The 23524-nt window shown below is 35.7% G+C and overlaps 1 protein-coding gene across 4 annotated transcripts in view; it reads left to right on the forward strand.

Moving 5' to 3' along the window:
* Positions 1-23524, forward strand: part of LOC115223367 (low-density lipoprotein receptor-related protein 1B) — a 262355-nt gene that overhangs the window by 84233 nt on the left and 154598 nt on the right. For 3 of the 4 annotated variants that reach the window (XM_029793862.2, XM_036512479.1, XM_029793861.2), the window contains exon 3: positions 15856-15891. The exons of the other annotated variant lie outside the window; for it this stretch is intronic. In XM_029793862.2, coding sequence (XP_029649722.1) covers positions 15856-15891 — 36 coding nt within the window. The remainder of the gene's footprint in view (positions 1-15855; positions 15892-23524) is intronic. 4 annotated transcript variants of the gene reach the window in all.

Raw genomic sequence — 23524 nt, forward strand, 5'->3', positions numbered from 1 at the left:
ATAATATAACAAGGCTGACACATATTTTTGTCTCCTTTGGATATGTTTGAAGTATTTGACTGGAAAGAAACACAGACAAAATAACTTGATAATTCTTTGCTAACGAAAGAAATAATTTGATAAAAATACCCCGAATTGAAATACTTGTTTTTTTTTGTATTTGTTTTGTTTTTGTCTTGTTTAAAATACCCAAACCAAAAAGAATAACAAGGACAAATGATAAGATTGCAGTTTTCAAGCTTGAGAATGTGGTAAATACTTTAGCAGAAAGCTGATTACGATACAATAAAGAACTTCTTGGTGGAGATGTTTGACATGTTGAAAGATAAGGGAAGACTAAGGAAAGCTTGGTTTAGCTTCTAAAAAAGAAAAAAAAAGAGGAAAAGTGACAGTTATTAACTGTTTTAAGACATTGAAATAGTGTTTCTGTGTATTTTGATTAAATTTTAAAACAATCAGGAATTGGGATGTTTTTTTTTTTTCTTTTAATTTTTCTTTTACTTGTTTCAGTCATTTGACTGTGGCCATGCTGGAGCACCACCTTTAGTCGAGCAAATCGACCCCGGGACTTATTCTTTGTAAGCCCAGTACTTATTCTATCGGTCTCTTTTGCCGAACCACTAAGTGACGGGTACGTAAACACACCAGCATCGGTTGTCAAGCAATGCTAGGGGGACAAACACAGATACACAAACACACACACATATATATATTCATATATACGACAGGCTTCTTTCAGTTTCCGTCTACCAAATCCACTCACAAGGCATTGGTTGGTCCAGGGCTATAGCAGAAGACACTTGCCCAAGATGCCATGCAGTGGGACTGAACCAGAACCATGTGGTTGGTTAGCAAGCTACTTACCACACAGCCACTCCTGCACCCTGTTATTTTCTCTTTTTTTTAAAATTATTTCTTTATCTGGATTTATGGAGCACCAGACAAAAATGCCTAGTAGTTTTTATGTTCTGTGTTCAAATCCCATCAAGGTCAACTTTACCTTTCATCCCTCCAGGGTTGATAAAACAGAGTCCCTACCAGTGAAGTACTGAGCTCAGCAGTATTAACTAATTCCCCCTCCCCTCAGAAAAACCAATATTTATTAAAATGGCTAACAGGCCGGATTGTTAGAGCATTGGGAAAATGTCTACAGTATTTGTTCTGGCACTTTAGATGTTGTGAGTTCAAATCTTATTGATATCAACTTACCTTTCAGCCTTTTAATAAAACTGAGTACTGGTGACAATGCTATCAACTCAACATTCTCTCCTCAAAATTGGTGGCCTTGTTCCTAAATCACAAACCATTATTATTATTCTTTTACCTTAGGTTTTGTTGTAACTTCTGGAATCTTGCATGAGTAGAAGGCTTGCTACCTGCAGCCTATGATACCATGCTATTTATTCTCTTCAACTATTTGATGCTTTCCTGATTATTCTGGCTGTATCAGGGAGAGAAACTTTTTGCAAAAGCTCTGCTGGGTACCGTATTCCCATTTCCTTTATGATCCTCTCAATATTATTATTATCATCATTAATAAGGTGGCAAGCTGGCAGAACCATTAGCACGCCGGGCTGTATGCTAAGCAACATTTCATCTGACTTTATATTCTGAGTTCAAATTCTGTCAAGGTCAACTTTGCCTTTCATCGGTTTGGGGTCAATAAGTTATGTACCAGTGAAACTCTGGGGTCGATGTAATCAACTAGTCCCCTCTCCCAAAATTTCAGGCCTTGTGCCTCTTGTAGAAAGGATTATTATTCTCATTAATGAGTGAGAGAGCAGCATACTCCACCAAAACGACATATGCCCATCATCACTACCCATCTAATAAGAGTACATCATGCACACACATCATAACTATATGTGTACAACATGATGACCTTGCAAGTGGGGCCCAGTTAGAATTTTCTTCAGGTTGTGTAGCCCAACCTGCTCAAATGGTCCCTGAATAAGGTTTATTTAAGGATGATGAGCAAAATACCCATGTTTCCAGGGTAAATTATTCTGACCTCATATGATGATCCTCCACTGCTTCTGCTCATGATCAGTGTTGCATATATCATTGGTCACTAAGGGACATGCTCAACTGGTTACGGTCAAGCAACTGACCAAATCTGTGGCATTGAGCAGAATATTGGCTGTAGCCTTTCTTTCATGCCAAGACAGAGCATGTACATGTTAGCAGTTTCAATCAGTTAAGAATAGGAAGCACGAGAGACACTGCCTGGTATTGCATCAGGCATTTATTATTATTGTCATTATTAACCCTTTCGTTACTGTATTTATTTTGAGATGCTCTGTATTTCTTTCAATTACTTTAAATATAACAAAGAATTTAATAAAATAACTTAGTTATCATTAAGCTAGTGTTAGGAACATAAATTGTGACTAAGGTTTGGTGGAAGATTTTAATTCAAAACTTATGAAAACAAGACATTTGTACTCAGAGCCAGATTCAGTTTCATCCGGGTTGGTAATGAAAGGGTTAAAGTGGTGAGCTGGCAGAATCGTTAGCACATGGGGCAAAATGCTTATCGATGTCTCATCTATCTTTACATTCTGAGTTTAATACGACTGCTTTAAACCAGTTAGTTCTGTATCTTAGACCCAGAGCCTATCTCTGGATGGGTTGGAAGGTTTCTTTCGTACGATGGTAGATGTTTATTTTAGAACGTAGATACATTATAAATGACTTTTGAGAAATTTATCCCTTGCTCATGCTGCAGTTGGTTTTAATTTCAAATAAGAACTGTTCTACTTTTGTCAATATATTGCAGATTGTTTCTGTTTCTTTCTTTTTCCTTTTCTTTCTTTTTTTTCCTGTAAATATTCCATATGTTATATTTTGGTTGCCTATGAGAAAATGAGATACTGATAAACGGTTTCCCTTGGGAGTTCCCCAAACTCTGGTATGAATGTGGGTGAACGCGTGTGTGTGTGTTTGTCTCACTGTTTGACAACTGATATTGGTTTGTTTTCATTCTCATAACTTAGCAGTTCAGAAAAGAGAGATCAATAGATTGGGTACCAGACTTAAATACACACACACACACACATACATGCATGTATACATACATACACATACACACACACATACATACATACATACATACATACAAATATATACATACATACATACATACATATACATACAAGTATATACATGCATATATATATATATATATATATATATATATATTTATATATATGACAAGCTTCTACACAGTTTCCATCTACCATATTTACTCACCATGCATTAGTTGAGTTGGGGCTATAGTTAGGTCTTTTTTTTTTATCAAAGCTGTGTCTGATAGACAACAGACTTGTTTGTCAAAGCTGTCTTTGTAAAGACAAGCCCTTTTCTCTTCCTCCAAATCCATTGTACCATCTTCCAAATACATAGGAATATTATACAATGAATTTAAGGCAGCTAGCTGGCAGAATTATTAGCACATCCTGTCTATACATTCTGACTTCATATGCCACTGGGGTCAACTTTGTCTTAAAATAAGTAGCAGTTAGCGCTAAGGGTTGAAGTAATTGAAATTGCTGGCATTGTGCCAAAATTTGAAACCAATATCGTACAGTTAATGCATTAGGCCTGTTGGGTGAAAATTATATTTATGGTTGTGATTTGCTGGTAAAAATCATGTGATGTAAAAAAAAGGGTTTTGAAAGGAGATCAGAAAGAGATTAAACTAGGTATTTCAAATGGCACATCACAAAATCAAAATGTGGACATGTTGTATATGCTCAGCCCAGCCCTCATTGAGCAAACAGGCCTTTTCAGGTTTTTATTCTCTAGTTGTAGCCAATTGACTGCAGCTGTGCTATGGCACTAGCTTTGAAGGTTTAGTCAGATTCCCCACCCCCATGACTTTTTTTCACATCTGGTAACTTATTTTATTGAACTTTGATGAACTACTAAGTTAAAGTCACATAAACACACATGCACACACACACACACACACACACACACACGCATATCTATATATTTGTGTGACTGTGTTTATGTATGTGTGGTTGTCATTTCAGTGACCCTCTTTTGTCATATATTGTGTCCTGCTGATTTTACTTCAGTTATATAAGAGGTACACTCGTCTGTGGAATCCTCAGCCACTTACAGGCTCATTCAATGAGACCTGCAGTTTGCCTGGCCAAACAACTGAACCCTCATCGTCAAGAAATTCTGACCAAATCCCCCACCCCACACGTTTGTGTGTGTGTATCTATTTAAACATGTATATATGTGATTAGTGTGTACAGTTAAGTCATTTATCTTATGACTAATGCCACTGTCTCAGCTTGTTGGAGTGGATAGCTGGTTGCATTCTTTACCAAGCCAGTTTAATTGCTGTCTTCTCCCCTCTTGACTTAGTAATCTCTTTGATGTCATAATGTTATTAGCTTAAAAGTTGACACACATATTATTGAAAAGCAATAGTGTGTGTGTGTGTGTAACATGTTTTATAAAGACGTCTGTCTGTTTGAAGTTCACTGAGACAATATTTAAGGGTCACATAGGTATTTTATCATCATCATCATTTAACATCCACTTTCCATGCTGGCATGGGTTGGATGGTTTGACTGAGGACTGGCAAGCCAGAAAGCTGCACCTCCAATCTGATCTAGCATAGTTTCTACTGCCAGATGCCCTTCCTAACACCAACCACTCCAAGAGTGTAGTGGGTGCTTTTTATGTGCCACCAGCATGAGGGCCAGTCAGGCAATGCTGGCATCGACCACACTTGAATGGTGCTTTTTATGTGCCATCGGCATGGGAGCCAGTCAGGCGGAACTAGCAATGACCATGTTCAAATGGTGCTTTTTACGTGCCCCTGGCAATGGCTGCATGAACTGGTGCAACGTGAAATAAAGTGTCTTGCTCAAGAACACAACATGCAGCCCAGTCCGGGATTCGAACACACAACCTCATGATCATAAGCTCGACGCTCTGACCACTGAGCCATGCGCCTTCACATGTCTATTAAGCCTGTATATTTAATACATATAAAGCATATACATACATGTGAGCAGTGCATCATTTGTATGCAGCCTTTAATGGAAAAATTACTATTAACCTTATGCTTAATGTCATTGTCTCAGTTTGGTAGCACTTGCCGACCACAACAGAACTGAAATCCTAAAACCAAGGTGCCATGTAAAAAGCACTGATGACAGTGCTGGGTAAAAAGCACACAGTGTTCACTCTGTAAAGTGGTTGGTATTAAAAAGGGCATCTATTCGTAGAAACCAGGTCCAAACAGTCTATGGAACTTGATGTGGCCCCTGGCTTTGCCAGTTGCTGTCAAGCTGCCCAACCCATGGAAAGCTGTCATTGAATGTTGATGACTATAATATTAGTTATTTGGACAGCAATGCTTCCCATAGTGTTGAAATATATTAGTTATTATGACATATATGTATGTATATAATTTGTGTAGAAAGTAAATCTAAAAAAGCATGCAGACAATAAATGGTAATACATAGCACTCATAATGGCAGTAAATCTTATACAATTCTCACCATACACAGCGCAATAAATAATAAACTCTTTGCAGACAGTAAACACACTAGTCTGATGATTAAGATAGTAAAGTAGATAAAACTCATGTTATTGTTTAATAACTTTGGTAAGACACCCCTCATGGTGTGTGTGTGTGTGTGATTAAAAAAAAAAAAAGCCTTGCCTAATTGTCCCTAATGATTATTGACACTTTGTTCTTCTTTCATTAAACCTCATTAAAACAACAACCAAATTGTGTTAACAATGGAAGGGCGGGGGGGGGGGACAATTGTTATCTGTTATGGTGACTGCCCCCAGCCTCCACCCATGCTCTCTCTCCTGTTGAGTCTTTATTGTTTGTTGTTGCCTGCCTGGCATATTTCTGTGTCTGTTGAATGAGAGAACCAAGCAACTGACACAATTATCAACAACATGCACTAAGTTGGCCATCAGTTGTTTGTTAAGTGGTGGAAGAGACTACCTAAAGAAAAAGAAGAAAAACGACAACAAAAGCACACAACTACACAACCTTTTTTACACACACACATGGGGTGGGTGGAGAGAGCAGAAAGACAAAGATGCCCTAACATTTATTATTTAATAAATGTCAAAATTATTCCTGAAATGAATTCATTGCAGCTAGCTTCCATGCTTTCTTTGTAGCAACTCTAAATACTATGGTAATACTAATGTTTTGTGAAGTCATTCCGTCTATATTGGTATTTGGTGATTTCCCACTAAAGTTTGTATTTGCTGGCATTTTTTGATGTTTGTATTTGGCATTATTCTATGAAACATTGTATTTGGTGACGCCACCATTAAAGTTTGTTTTAAAGACATCCCATTAAAGTTTGTCTGGCAACACCCCATTAAAGTTTATATTGGGTAACACCTCATTAAAGTTTGTCTTTGAGACCTTATTAAAATTTGTATTGAAGACATCTCATTTAAGTTTGTGTCTGGCAACACCCATTAAAGTTTGTATTGGGGACACCCCATCAAAGCTTGTATTTAGCAACATCTCCTTAAAGTTTGTATTGGAGACATTCCATTGAAGTTTGTATTTGTGGCACCCCATTAAAATATCATGCCATTAAAGTTTCTTTTATTTCCCATTAAAATGTGTGTCTGGCAACACCCCATTAAAGTTTGTATTTGGTGACATTTCATTCAAGCTATTTGGCAACACCATTAAAATTTGTATTGGTGACATCTCATTGAAGGTTGTATTTGGTAATACCCCATTAAAGTTTGTATAAGGTGCCACCCCATTAAAGTTTCTATTTGGTAACAAATATTTCAAGCTCTTTACAATTATGATTTAATTGTTCTTTCTTTCCTTTTTATTTTTGCATTCTAAACTCCTTGACTATTTTTCGGGGGCTAAAGGTATCTATAGCATTTTTTAAAAACATTTTTGGTACATCTGTGTTTCACTGTAACATTGTTGTAAATACTTTTATTCATATCCATTCTTTTAAAAAATTTCTTCACATTAATATTCTATGTTGTTATTCAGAAGATATTATCCAAGCTCCACTTTACTGTATACACACATTCTCACATGCACATTGCAGTTCACCTTTTGGTCATCGCAGCTTAACTATCACCAGTGTCAATGTTTTTAGTCAAATGTTGTCAGCAATTCACTTTTCACTCCAATCTAAATGCAAGCTCTCTCACTCTACAGTATGGAAATGTTGCATTCTTTAAAAATCTTGCTCTAATGTGCAATTCTTTAATGGAAACTTGTTTCCCCAAGAGCTTTTATATTGCATGAAACCAATGAGGAAATAAGTTTTGCATTACAAAATTCCATGTTATGGCATAAATTCCAGGAATGCAACAATTTCGTAGCATTGAGGTGTTTGTCTTGTAGTTTCACTTTCCCTTTTAAAAAATCAATATTTCACCAATAAGTACTTTTTTTAGGTTTTGATGGTGATATTTTACTGGTTGATTTACACTTTTGAAGGTCTGTGGATTGAAAAAAATCCCTTACTTGGAAATTGGTGCCCCTTTCAATATTACCTTGATAAAACAGGTGATTAACTCTTGTTGCTTTTTTCAAATAATACAAGTCTTGCCAACACAGACCGTCACCAATCTCCTTGGATTTATCTGATATATTAATTTTTAACATTCTGTTAGAAGTTAGAAGTTAAGAACTATTAAGGGTTGGCAACAGAATGTGCATCTGATCTTAAAATCTGGCTTCAAAATAAACTCTCATCCAGCCTATGGCTGTTTGGAAAACAGGTTTTATTTCTTAACATCCTGTTGAAAGTTTTTCTTAGTCAAAAATCCAGTTTTGTAAAGATTTTATCGTAGAAAAAAAAAAACAAAAAAAAAATGATAGAAAAATTAATTGAAGTTTTCTACTTTGTATGTTCTTCAAAATGAATGTAAAGAAGGTTAGTACAATTCTTGCGATATCATGCATTTCAGGATTGACTAACCAATGCAGTCCCATGTCGTACTGTGTCTTACAGGAAGTTAAGAGTTAAACAGAATGTGCAAAAGAATTTTATGTTGTGGAGTTTCTAGTGACTAGGGTCTAGAAGAAGCACAATGAAACTTTGTGACACTTCATAGTACACAGCACTATAAAAGAAATAAATGAAATCTAAAGTTAAGTTTCTAGGTGTTCCTAAATGGTTAAAGCTATTCTTCCCACAATACCTTGTGCAGGCGATGTGTTGTGTTTTTGAGCAAAACATTTCATTTCACTTACTGCAGCCCACTCAGCTGGTAAAAGTGAGTAATCATGCAGTAGACTGGCATTGTGTCCAATGAAGAATATATATATATATTGCATAGCAAGTACATCTGAGATCGTGTGCTGGAATGAAAACAATTGCAGTGTGGAAGGTGTTTATAATACAAAAACCGTTAGATTCACTTCAACATTTAAATTTAATTTGTCAAAATATTTTTGTCGCTGCATCTCATATATATATATCACGTGATCACGTGACCGACCAGACCATCAGATGTTGCTACACATCGCTGGTCACAATGCGCTTCGCATTGTTTTAGCCTTCGAACGACGCCACCCCGCTGGCTAAGCGAGCAGGCCAACAGACGAAAGAGTGAGAGAAAGAGTGGCAAAGGAGTACAGCAGGGATCACCACCCCCTGCCGGAGCCTCGTGGAGCTTTTAGGTGTTTTCGCTCAATAAACACACACAACGCCCGGTCTGGGAATCGAAACCGCGATCCTACGACCGCGAGTCCGCTGCCCTAACCACTGAGCCATTGCACCTCCACATATATATATATATAATATGACGGAGAAACCAGGAAACTGGCTCTATGCTCCTTACAGCATAATGTGGACTAACCAGTCTGATGCAATCATTCAGACAATGTCTCCTGTTTTAGAACCCCTTCCTTCTTCCCTCCCGGCTTGGAGGCCCTGTAAAGAGTCATGGACACAACCACCATTCCCTCTTGATTAAGAGATTAAAAGAAAAAAAAGCAATGACAACAAATCGAGTTACTTGGTAAACAAGTGCAACTCCAAGCAAGCTACTTGATTGTATTCAGTAAATGTATAATGTAAACAAAACCTGCCATGTTTTTAAGTCCAGAATAAAGTCACTTGGTAAACGAGTGCAGCTCTTTGGAGTGAGTTTGATTATGTTCAGTAAAATGTACGATGAAAGTGAAACCTACTATTACCATACCATGAGTGCATGATACTGATATGTATAATTGTTACAAGTTTTGTTTGTTAACGGAGACTTCAGTTGGTGTGGTGAAGTATTTAGTTCTACAGAACACCGAGTGCTTCCCACCCAAAATATGAGAAACTTAATGTTAGTATATGAAAACATATTTAAACTTTCACTGTACAGGAATTTCACTCAGGAATGTGTTTGGCTACCAAATTATGTCAATGTTGACCTTTTTTTTTTTATATTACATCAGATATGGTGTAGCCTGTTGTGTTTTGTTATGGAAATTTGTAAACAACTACACAGACTTTATAGAAATCTTATGTTGTTAAGCACTTGACTCAAAGATATTAGGGGTCATTTATTCCAAATGCATTTAGGTTTTATAAACCTTCTGAACACTGATGCCCCTATTTTAATATTGAAGTACAGACATGGCTATAAAGGAAGATGCTTGCTTCCCAACCACATTGTTCCAGGTTCAATGGAAGAACATTGTAGAAAATGAAGGAGATTATATATTTTAGATTAAAAAAGAACTTTATCTTAATTTTGAAAAATAAAAGAAGTTTAAAAAAAAAGCAGCATTATTTATGAGATGACCCAATATCTTTGATTCTTTTATATCATGCATCAACACTGCTGTTCATTTGCTAGTACAGCATGGTAGATTGCCTTTGACAGTCTATCCCCGTCAGGCAGTCTGACATTTCCACCCCAACACAGATGGATTTGCTCAAGTATGACAAACTTTAGGATTTCTCTATTGGGAATTTTACCCTGATGTTTAGATTTTTCTTATGCAAGACGTGTGGAAATAGTTAAATCTTTTAGCAAGGGACTGGTATGCTGCCCAAGTTTCCATGTCATAGAGGATAGCTGGAATGATGACAGTTTTGTAAAATTTAATTCTGGTATCTATGCAAATACCTGGGCTGTGCCACAGTCAATACCATGTGTGTTTGTGTGTATTTTGCCACTGTATATCAGTGGTGATTATAAAACATTGGTAAGACAAAAAAAAAATTAAAAAAAATTGAGTGCTTTACAGCTAAAGTCCTTTGGGATATTTGTTCTGCTATAAAATACAGACTCTCCCTTATCACTATTGATATCAGATATGCAGTGAAGCAGTGATTGGCCCATTGCAAATCTGTAGCAATCAGCACTGTTGTTACATCAATTTTGATATGAAATTAATGAATAATTAATAAAAAGATCCTACATAAAGTGAAAGGAATTTATATGAGGAAGACAAAAGGAAGGCAATATTCACTGTGACTTCATTCAAAGATATGTAGAAGAGCCTCAGTTAACAACTTCTTCCAACCAATCAAAGAGCTGAGAACTTAGTACGTCATCAACAACACCAATTCATAAATCATCATCATCATTGGTGTAGTCTCATATGCTCTGTGTCTGTCTGTCTGTCTCTGTCTCTTTGTCTCTCTCTCCATACATTCATAGGTGCAAGTGTGGCTGTGTGTTAAGAAATTTGCTTCCCAACCACATGGTCCTGGGTTCAGTCCCACTGTGTGACACCATGGGCAAGTGTCTTCTACCATGGCTTCAGGCTAACCAAAGCCTTGTGAGGGAATTCGATAAACAGAAACTGAAAGAAGCTCATTGTATCATTGTAATGTATGTGTGTGTGTGTGTGTGTGTGTGTGTGTGTGTGTGTGTGTGTGTGTGTGTGTGTACCTTTGTGTCTGTGTTTGTCCTTCACCACTACTTGACAACCAGTGTTGGTGTGTTTATGTTCTCATCACTCAGTGGTTTGGCAAAAGAGACCAATAGAATAAGAACCAGGCTTTAAAAAAATAAGTACTGGGATTGTTCCATTTGACTAAAACTCTTCAAGGCCCTAGCAAGGGCACAGTTTAACGACTGAAACAAATGAAAGATAAAAGAGCATCTAAAAATCCCTAAATCAGCTGCCATATTTTTCTCAATACCTGCTATCCGTAAAGAGTGCATGGTATTATTGCTTAACTGTGCTGCTATTTAACGTCCGGTTTTAATATCCAGTGTTAAACTGCTTGTTAGATTGACTCTAATGGATCTGTAACACTTTATAATTTGATTAATGAATGTGTGTGTGTGTGTGGGTGTGTGTGCGTCATTGAATGAATCCTGAAGTCCCAGTCAAGAAGAATTTTACAGTATCAAGGCCTTTCCCCTCCATCAGTAAATGTCTCATTGTTATTCTTAAACTGGTTTAAAATAACAGCCTTCTGTTTACATTTATACATAAAGGTAAAGGGTAAAGACCCCCTTCGGTCATGAGTGACCATGGGTTTGCACCTAGAGAGTTACCCTCTGAGGCACAAGTCTGGGCAAGGTTGTTTTATGGAAGACCAGTAGTCGCCCATGCATACCGGCCTCCCCTCTCCACGCCACCAGTGATATCCAAGGGAAAGACAAAGGTCGATACAGCTTGGCACCTGTGACGTCGCAACTCATTTCTACAGCTGAGTGAACTGGAGCAACGTGAAATAAAGTGTCTTGCTCAAGAACACAACACGCAGCCCGGTCCGGGATTCGAGCTCACAACCTCACGATCGTAAGCTCGACGCTCTAACCACTGAGCCATGCGCCTTCACATTTATACATACACACACATATATACTGTAAAATTTATACAGGTTAACTAATTGTTCATCAACGAACTCTTGAGTTTCTCAGGAAAAAAATGCTGTTGTTTATAAACATTCCTATCTATTGGCTAACAGTCAGCTTATAATGTATGTTACGTATTCCATACCTTACCTTGTATTGAGTGCTCTAAATACATATATATTATATTACATAATATATATATATATATTATACTCTTTTACTCTTTTTACTTGTTTCAGTCATTTGACTGCGGCCATGCTGGAGCACCGCCTTTAGTCGAGCAAATCGACCCCGGGACTTATTCTTTGTAAGCCCAGTACTTATTCTATCAGTCTCTTTTGCCGAACCGCTAAGTTATGGGGACGTAAACACACCAGCATCGGTTGTCAAGCAATGCTAGGGGAACAAACACAGACACACAAACATATTCACACACACTTATATATATATATATATATATATATATATATATACACATATATACGACAGGCTTCTTTCAGTTTCCGTCTACCGAATCCACTCACAAGGCATTGGTCGGCCCGGGGCTATAGCAGAAGACACGTGCCCAAGATGCCACGCAGTGGGACTGAACCCGGAACCATGTGGTTGGTTAGCAAGCTACTTACCAAACAGCCACTCCTGCGCCTATTATGTAGATATTATATTTTATATATAATATTATACACACATGTAACTGAGAAGGCCCAATGAGGAAGGGGGAGAATTCTATTCAGAAAACTTTCGACACACAACTTAAGGTCAATATTTACTTAATTCTGTCCAATCTGTAATTAAACCTGACCTTTGTTTAACAGGTTGCCAATGAGTTTGTTTATCTTCAACTCTTCCCCCCCCCCGCTTCCATCTTCTTATCAACACACCAATGCCAACAAGAGAGAGAAACTGCAGATTCTTGTAAGATAGTTCTATCAAAATACTTTCTCTATGGAGCAGCAGCAACTTTCTGTTTAGTTTAAGTATTTTCTTTCTCTATTTCCTCTCTCTCTCTCTCTCTCCCTATATCCTCTGTTGCCTCTCCCTCTATCTCTCCTCCTTTCTGTCACCCATGTCTCTCTCAACTCTCTCCTCTTCCCCTCTGACTCCCCCCTCTCTCTGTCTTTCCCACTCTTTGTTTCTTTTCCCATGTCTTCCTCTGTCCCTCTCTCTTCTACCTCCCCCTCTCTCTCTGTCTGTCTGTCTATCTCTCTCTCTGTCTCTTTCTCTCTCTCTCTCTCTCTCTTTATATATATATATATATAGATAGATAGATAGATACACACACACACACACACACACACACACACACACGTGTGTGTGTGTGTATAGTAAATACTTGTTTCTCATTTCGCATATGAAATCCTTTCTGGTTCTTCCACGAATACCTACTATTTTTCTGTTAGCTAGACCCATTTCTAATAAACCAGGTAAATCTATTCTCCATTAAATGTTATTTAATGTACAGGAGGGTGATAGAAATGTTGGTTCATTGATCAACATGTCTTGCAGTGTTTCTTCTGTGTTTCCTTTACATTCTGAGCCCAAACAACAGTGAAGTCACCTTGCCTTTCTTCAGGGTCAATAAAATACTGTTCCAGTAATGGGGTTGATGGTATTGACTTATATCATCTTCATCTCAGAACAGTGGAGATTGGTTATGTAACTTTACATTCTGTGTTCAAATATTGCTGCTGAGGTCACCTTTGCCTTTCATTCCCCCAGGGATGAATAAAATGAAGTACCTTTTCAGTATTCAGATTGATGGGATCAGCTAATCCTCCTCTCCCTCAAAATGTCAGGATTGGTCATATCTTCATATATAAATATAACAAGACACTCCATCTTGATCTGATGTTTGGGATGATAAATAACCCTCATCTCTTTACTCTTTACTCTTTTATTTGTTTCAGTCATTTGACTGCGGCCATGCTGGGGCACCGCCTTTAGTCGAGCAACTCGACCCGGGACTTATTCTTTTTGTAAGCCCAGTACTTATTCTATCGGTCTCTTTTTGCCGAACCGCTAAGTGACGGGGACGTAAACACACCAGCATCGGTTGTCAAGCAATGCTAGGGGAACAAACACGGACACACAAACACACACACATACATATATATATATATATTATATATATATATATATATATATATATACATATATATACGACAGGCTTCTTTCAGTTTCCGTCTACCAAATCCAATCACAAGGCATTGGTCGGCCCGGGGCTATAGCAGAAGACACTTGCCCAAGATGCCACGCAGTGGGACTGAACCCAGGACCATGTGGTTGGTTAGCAAGCTACTTACCACACAGCCACTCCTGCGCCTCATCTGTTAATTATGAATCAAAATTAACTATGATTTTTCAATATGAAATTATATTTGGCATAGCATGGAATGAGTTTGAGATGGGAAGTAAGATTCCATAGACAGGATTCTAACTATAATATACACACAGGTGTACACAAACACACACAATATGCACAAGTTATTATTTATAGCTTTGTTTGCTTCAAGATACTCTGTTTCAAAAAAGAATTAACATTATCTTGAAAGTATAAATTCTGATGACATCACTGATAATGTGTTGTGTATCTTGCGTGTACAGTTAAATGTACTTTATCCCTGTAACATAATGCAATAAAGTGTTTCCCTGGGTGGTCTGTTGTGGTTCAGCATCCAATTGCACTTGGAACATCCAATGCAGGGATTTCAAATAACCACAGTGGTGAAACGTATATAGGGAACAAATAATAGAAACTTGTGTTTATCATAATTTCTCTGATACACACATATGCTTGTTTATAGATTTTTTTTTTTTTTGTTGATATTGGTGTGTAAAATATAAAAGTGATAAGATATCTGTTGAGAAGTAAAAAGTTTATTATATAAGTTACGAGCTGGCAGACACGTTAGTGTGCCGGGCGAAATGCCTAGCGGTATTTCGTCTGTCGTTACGTTCTGAGTTCAAATTCCGCCGTAGTTGACTTTGCCTTTCATCCTTTCGGGGGCCGATAAATAAAGTATCAGTTTCGCACTGGGGTCGATGTAATCGACTTAATCCCTTTGTCTGTCCTTGTTTGTCCCCTCTATGTTTAGCCCCTTGTGGACAATAAAGAAATATATATAAGTTAACATTTTGATTCTACTGTGTGTAGCAAAAATCAACTGTTGTTTTATTTTATTAGCTCTCTGTTTTGTTTTGTGAAGTTTCAAAGAAAATATAAAATCATTTCACAAATATGGAGTGAAATCATGTAGCCTGGTGGTTAGGGTTTTGGGCTCTTGATCATAACGTCATGGGTTCAATTCCTTGAGCAAGACACTTCATTTGATGCTGCTTCAGTCTACTCAGATGAAAGTAAGTACCTGCCTAGTGTTGCTACAATAACTCTCTCCTTCCAGCTTTCATATCCTTGGATGTTCTGCTGGGCTAAGTTATCGTTAGTATCTGCTTATGAATACACAGGCACCTAAAACAACTAGTGAAGGCATGGTACATGTTAATGTTACCAAGTCACTCTCACTTGCAAGTTATAGCTGTGGTTCTTCACAAATCAAGTAGAACTCTCAATTTCGTGTCATGCTAATGGTACCTGAAACCACTTCATATGTCAGTGTCTGTGCGTGTTTTGCTGCGAATGCTGAGAAGGTGTGTGTTGATTGTATTATGAAATCTGTCTAATTGTCTTCCTGAAACATGTGTATGTTTTATAGAACTTAAAACAACAATTATGTTTTCTATGTTTATTAAAATTTAAATGGTTTTCAAAGGATTTCTTTAAAAAGTAAAATGTTTCTAAAACAGTAAGTGGGAGATAGTTTTTTTCTTAAATTTAATTAAATTTTTTTTTTTTTAATGCTAACCCAAATTCAGGTCTTTCTTTTTTTAAAGAAATGTTAATTTTCCATTTACCGTTGCAATAAACTCCCCAAGTTTATTATATAAGTTAACACTTCGATTCTACTATGTGTAGCAAAAATCAACTGACAAATGTATTTCACAGCATTTTGTTGCATTTTACCCTAACCATATTCACCTGTTGTCACATAGGCCGCATGCATAAGAAAATGAACAGAGTTGCTACAGGTGTGTATAAAGACAATTTCTATGGTATAAGCTATCTTGCTTGGCTATATAATTTCAGTTACATTTGTTACTTTTATTTATTTTTTTTTTACAATTGTTATTATCATTTGCTTAAATATTTTATTTTTTTAACGTATGTTTATATTTTCATTTTTTTACGTTTTTTTTTTTTTTAGCTTTTAAATTTCATTTTAATTTATAATCAAATTCTTATTTAGCCTATTTCTTCTATAGCTTTCGGGTGGCAGTATTTTAGTTTTACAGCTTCGGTGCCTCGACCTAAATCATGCTTTTTCTCTCCCCGTTTGATTTGCAGTTTTATTATTATTATTATCATTATTATTTTCATTTTTTATTTTAAACCTTTTTTTTTTTTTGTTGTTGCAAATTATGTTATATTTAAAAAAAAAAAATGTCTTGAAATTAAAATTTATTTTGACTTATTGGTGGAAGTTTGAGCTTGATCCTTTTGCACATGACTTTTTTTTTTTTCTGTAATATTTCCTTGCATCTAAAATCTCCCCTTCTGCCACAAACCACCACCATATATCCCGGAAATGTATGTAGCTTAGATTACACACCATTCTTGTTTTGTATTGGCCATTTCTTTTGGTGCTTTCGTTGTAACTATATCACAACAGTCTTATTCCAACTATGACACTGTTGTTATTTCCTGTGTGAAAATGCTGCAAATCTGTTGCGTTCAATTTGTAGAGCAAGTGGGTTTATTTTATTCTCTATTTCAGTTGAATCTGAAACTAAGAAGAAACATTTTAAGTTTTACCATCTTGCAGCAATATCAGTTACTAGATTTCTATGTTGGTTTTCACTGGGGGGAAAAAAAAAAAATGAAAAGCAAAAACATGATGATAATATTAATAATACTAAAAAGTTCATGTGACATATGTAGCATATATTGAAATAGTATTTGTTACACAATAAAGGCATTTATTTGTAAAACAACAAAATTGAATGTTTTACCAATAACAGACGAAGAGTAAGCTTGCTGGTATCTGGAAACCTAAATGTTTTATTTTCAAACAATTTTTGTGAAGCAGTTACAGTATGGAAGATTCATATTAGCCCTTCAAAAGCACCTAAAACAATTGCTAACTTCCCTTAATCACTTTTTTGTTTGGTGTCAAGATTTTCATCCAACTGTTTGTGACATGGCAACAAGTTTGAAACAAGGCTATCAACCTATATTTAGAGACCTCACAGTTTTTAATATAGTTTCTTTTTCACTCATCAGGTCAGACATTCTGGTTGTCCTCACCTGGCGCTCATTGTTGATGATGACTGCAAAAGTGACTGACCTATCTAGGTATTTACTTAAACCTAAGTCTATCATGAACCCTAGAACTTAGCAGACTAAAGCTTAATCTGGTTTCCATGGTGACCGAGATTTACAGCACTCTTCTCTGAACTGGTATGTCAATCCATTGCAGGGTCAACTGCCCAGCTACTACTGGAACTCATTTATAGCCAAATGGACGTGTGGCAATCAAAACCACAATTATACAACCACAGTGCAATACCCTAACTTCTAGGTCATGTACCTTCATGACCTGTATATGTGAGAGAGAAAAATTATATTTAAAACCCTGAGGCCTATATACAGGCCAACAGCTATGTTCCAAACCTTTTGCAGTGGTACTGTCAGTGACCAGGTTGCAAATAGTGTGATGAAAATTTTGACGCCAAATAATAAATGCTTGATTGAAGTTAAGAGTTTTTGTGTGGTTTTGAATGTATCTTCTAAACTGTAATTGTTACAGTTTCAATACATGGTCCCAAATCAAATCACTTGCCTGACAAGTACATCTCCAAATTTTTCATGTAATTGTGTTTTTTAGAGGGGGAGGGGGACATGGTACAAAGGGGAAAAAAATAACTAAAAATGAAAAAAAAGGATAAAGGAAGCACTCAAGTCTTCAACCAACAATTTTTAGATACAATGAGGTGAAAGTGAAAGTTTGTCAAAAGATACCTCCCCATTCAACATAAAAATTACTTATATGACTTACGATGGCCTCATGATTTTTATATCATTGCTTGCTTACAGAAGCTCTTTTGGATTGGGAAATTATGCGCCGCCCCTTGGAAGGTTTATTGCAGACTTTTATCATCGCTTGCTTTGCGTTGATGCATACTGCTTTTGGCTTTTCATTTCCGAAGTTATTTTTCTTTCTCCTTTTGGAATTTGGAGATACTTTTTACCTCGTATCCTTGGTTCTAGCTGCCTGAAGTTAACATTGTACAACACACACACATATACAAACACACAGATTCACTCATATATGCACACACACACACATAACACATAACACACACACACACACACAATCTCTCTCAGTTTAGAATTGGTTATTTTATATTTGTTAAATTCTGTTGTTAATATTTCCACTTAATCCCAAAATTTATCTTTCCTGTTGTTTTATTTATTTATTTATTTATTTTGCTTTCCCCTTTTCTTAAAAGATTATTTTCACTGTATTTAAATACTATTTTATGTCCATCCATTTGTTAAGTCTGGGTAGGATAGGTTATTGATTCTTCAAATTTGTAACAAATATGTGGAATTAAGTAGGTTTTTGCCCTTAATCTTTTTATTACCATAATTATGTCAAAATGCACTAATCAATTTTGAGATTAATGAAGAATTTAATTAAATAACTTGGTCATTATTAAGCTGGAGTTTGGAACATAAATTAACATGAACAATTAAAGTTTGATGGAAGATCGCCTTAAAATCAGAAGTTTGTATCATAGTACTAGGTGACAAAGTTCTGTATTGAGCAGCTGGGTATCAAAAGGGTTAATCCACTGCTAACTGCTCAAGTGTGAAGTAGATAGGAAGCATAATGTCTTTACCTTTAAAATAGTCCTCCTTTACATAGCTTCTATTGAAAGAACTCCATAATTTGGTGAGTGTGTAGTAGTAGTAGTAGTAGCTGTCTGTTGCCCTAGCTTACATTATGTACCAAATCTTTTCTTGCTATTCAAATATATAAACCATACTTGATGTTCTTCTTTGCATTGTAATTCTCTAAAGATGCGGAAAATATGTCCCTCTATTTTTTTGCTCTTTCAATTCTGAAGACTTGCCTTCCGCAGAGATTTGCTTCAATGCAACTATTCATTGCTTGGCTTGTGAAAAGCAAAATACACACATAAATAAATGTGTGGAATGTAATTAAATTACCATTGTCCCTCTTGGTCTTGTTTAGTGTTTTTTTTTTTAATTTTTAAACTAGTATTTAGTATTTTTAAACTGGTATAGTGAAACAGCAAGGAATTGAACCTGTATCAAGTGACTAAGGTCTAATAGCTGTACATTGTTAAAAGAGCAGCTTAGAATTGCAGTGAGGCGGCGAGCTGACAGACACGTTAGCACGCCGGGCGAAATGCTTAGCAGTATTTCGTCTGTTGTTACGTTCTGAGTTCAAGTTCTGCCGAGGTCAACTTTGCTTTTCGTCCTTTCGGGGTCGATAAATAAAGTACCAGTTACGCACTGGGGGCGATATAATCGACTTAATCCCTTCGTCTGTCCTTGTTCGTCCCCTCTATGTTTAGCCCCTTGTGGGCATTAAAATATATATTCTAGATTGAAACAAACAGAAATGTTTGTTCTAGTGGTACAACAGAAATGAGTGAAGAAATACAAAGAACTGCAATGGCACGTTCTAATACCACCCCAAAATCCATAAATTATACAAGTAAAGAACAGACAAATGAATATAATATCTGTTAATGGCTAACTGGCAAAGATGACTTCACCAAAATTTATTACCTTCATAGTTTCCTACAAAACCTTTTGGCAAACAAATTTCAAGAGAAGTGTCATTGATGATAGTCTTTTGCTAAAAACTGTTTATTGTCTTACATCTACTGCCATGAGGGAGAAAAAAAAAAGGTCTATTATTTGAAATTGAATTTCTGCAATTGGTTCCGATGAATACTGAATTTGGTACAAATATTACTTAGTGTCAAAATGTATTCAACCAATGGTTTAAACTGCTTTCACTTTGTTCACACAAAGGAAGAATATGGTTTTATGTGATACCACACACTAGAAAAATAAGATGTGATGATGATGGCAGAGATGATGACAATAGAGATGATGGTGACAGTGATGATGAGGACAATGATAGAGGTGATGATGATGATGACTACAGTGATGGGATGGCAACAGTTGCCATTGTCATAGTACTGATGGTGCTAGGAACCATCTCAAGACATTGTGGTTGATTCCCCCCCCCCTTTTTTTTAGCCCCTGAGTTAAGTAATTGTTGCATGGAGTAGTTCCAACTGAGAACAAAAAGTGACATACACACATATATACTCCCACACACATATACACTGAGTTCTCATGACACAGGAGATGACAATATCTTGATAATAATAATAATAATAATAACAATAATAATAGAACCTATACATCTGCCATTGGTTTATTCACTGAAATAAACATCACATTTATTCTTTTGTCTTGGCAAAATTCTGAAATTTTGGAAACAACAGACTTTGTCTAAAATATTAGTATTCTCGTCTCCCTACACCACACCAAAATTATCCAAATGTACCAACATTAACTAAATGTTTTTGTCTCTTTTTGTCCGCTGATGTAGAAAGTTTCTGCTGGTTTCTATGGCTTCTAGTATATTTTAGTCATTAAATATATCCCATGGCTCTGATTTACTAAATTTGCTTGATATAAATATTATTGTTTATATACATTACTGGCTGCTGTTAGTTTTGTTACTGCTGTTGTAGTTCTAGGTCAGGCCTGACTCTGATAAAGCAGAACAATAATCAAAGAAGCATTCCAATCATGACCTTGCCATTTTAATATTCAGACTACAATATCAATATATAAAAAATCTTGCACAACAAATATTTAAACGTATATATATATATATATATATATATATATATATCTAAAATACAGGTCTACACATTATCCAACACGTCCTTCCCTTTCTATGATGGTAAAGTAATAATTTGACTGCTATCTCCAGCAGGTCAAGGCAGCTATGTAAAGAGTCACTTGTTAGTTCATACTGGCTCTTACTGTGTCCAAGATATATATATATATGTATATAACAGACATATATATATATATATATATATATATATATATATATATATATATTGTAAAGTATAGAAGCTATCATAACATGGCTAACCACATAGGGGAGGGGGTGTTACTGTAGCTTAAGGGCACTGAAATGGTGTCTAAAGCCAGCTGGAGACACCGATCTCTTGGGGCTATAAAGCTACAGTAACACCCCCTCCCCTATGTGGTTAGCTATGTTATGATGGCTTCTATACTTTACATTATCGAGCGATTACTGTTTCAATCTCATTCTGAGATTTAATAATGCTATATATATATATTGTTTGCATCATAAGAATTTTAGAAATTTCAGTGAAATAATTTGTGATTTTTTTTTAACAGTGGAAAATAAACAAAACAAATTATTTCGTGTTCTCTCGAAGTTTCTAAATTCTTCTGATATAAACAATATACAATTCTTGCAGTAAGAATTTTCTAAAATGGATTGAGAGATTTGAAGGGTTGCTTTAATCTACTGGTAGAATGCCAGTCATGTTTACTGAAGATGTGGGTTCAAGTCACACAGACGGCCTTCAACTTTTTCTAATCAAAAGGGTTTATTTTTAAAACCCAATATTAGCGTGCTGCTATTTATAGCTTTATCAACTTCGAGTTCCACTATTAAAAAAAAAAAATAACAAATTCTTATACAAGAAAGTTGTTGACAGTGACTTCAAAGTCACTGTCAGCAACATCCTTGTATAAGAATAATAAATTTAATCTCTTCAAAAGTATAGAGTAACCCATCAGATTAATGTAAAATTGTTTCAAAGTTGTTTATCAAAATTATAACTGAACATAAAAACAAACATTTGTGGTGTGTGTGTGTGGTGTGTGTGTGTGTGTGTGTGTGTGTGTTTGTTTTTATGTCAAGTTGTATATAAAACAAAACTTTAACATTAAACTGATGGATTACTCAATACTTTTTAGTAGAGCACATGTTTAATTAAACTTCTGCAAGAAAAAGAGTGACATCAGCTGCAAAGTTTCAACTTGCTAGCCTCTTTCAAACTGTCTTAAGAAGGCTAGTAAGCCAAAACTTTGTAGTTACTGTCAACAAGTTTTCTTCTTATGGAAGTTTTAGCAAACATAGGTATTCACTTAGAACCATGTTGTTATCTTACACCCTATGTGGGTTGCTGTAATCCAGGCAAATGCAGCTGAGATAATAGTCTCACAGGAAGGAACAAGCATCAACAGTGCCATTGACCATAGCCTACAATGGCGGCACCGTCTCACTGGCCTCTGGTCATCTGTCTTTATTATGTACAAGTTGCTCCACACCATGCATATTGACCCAATGCCTTGTATAACCGGTCTCTTGCTTTATTAATCCCACAGGCATGCAATTAACCTCACCGCATGCAGTTAATTAATTAATCTCGTATCCCTGTAATCGGTCTCAATTTTTGGGTTTTTTTCTTTCTTTTCTATTTTTTCTTGATTTTTTTTTGTATGTTATTTATCTATTGGTTTATGTTAAGCTACAGTTAACTGGTAAGTGTATAAGTTTACCTGGGTATATTGCTCTACCTGCAGTTAATGAGGTGAGTATGTGGTTATATGGTTGTTTTTTTCTATATGGAATGGATATTACCGTTACTAAGTGAGTACCAGTGTTATATCATGCGCACAACCACTTTGAAGCGTAAGTACAAGAATAAGTTTAATTTTTATATGTATATTAAATATATGCATTATATATGTGAATACAGGCATTATATATCTATGTATATATATTTATGTTATACACACATTAATATATAAATTACATGTATTTTGTTGATATATATATTATACATTATATATGTCTATATAATATATATTAATGTGTGTGTGAAAGTACATACTTATGCTAATTTTGTTTATTTCATCTTTTTTAGTTAAAACTTTTCATTAAATATCAATTACGATGATAGCACAGTATGAAGATCAGTCTTTCAGTGGTGATCCAGGAACTCATTAACGCTTACTATAGTGTGATGAAAACGGGCACCATTATATCTTCAAATACATAAGGACATACACACATATGCATATATATATATATACAGAGCTCTGTTAATTCAGAACACCTGAAATGTATAATGTAGTTATTTATTTGAGAACTTTAGCTGTGGAGATTTCAGATTATATACAACCATCCTACATTGTTCCTTTCATTAAATAGAAAAAGTAATTGGCTAAACTGGCAAAATGACCATTCCGAAATACAACAATAGTAATTGGAAATCATCTTACAGATCTGTTTCCAGGGATAATTATATCTCATCAGAAATGGTGAGAGATTATACTTTGGTTACCCAGGGAACTTTTTAATCTAAATTACTGTACATAGCATTAATTTAACAGGGTATATAACAACATAGACATGTGTTAGTAAATTGCAAGGGAATTTAGCAAATGGCAGACATCTAAACATCATGATGGTTCTGGGAATGATTTCAAACAATCCAAGACATGTATGTGTTGTTTGCTTATTTTTTTTCTGTTAAGCCACTGAGTTAATCAATT

Source organism: Octopus sinensis, linkage group LG23, assembly GCF_006345805.1.
Source record: "Octopus sinensis linkage group LG23, ASM634580v1, whole genome shotgun sequence".
Lineage (NCBI taxonomy): Eukaryota > Metazoa > Mollusca > Cephalopoda > Octopoda > Octopodidae > Octopus > Octopus sinensis.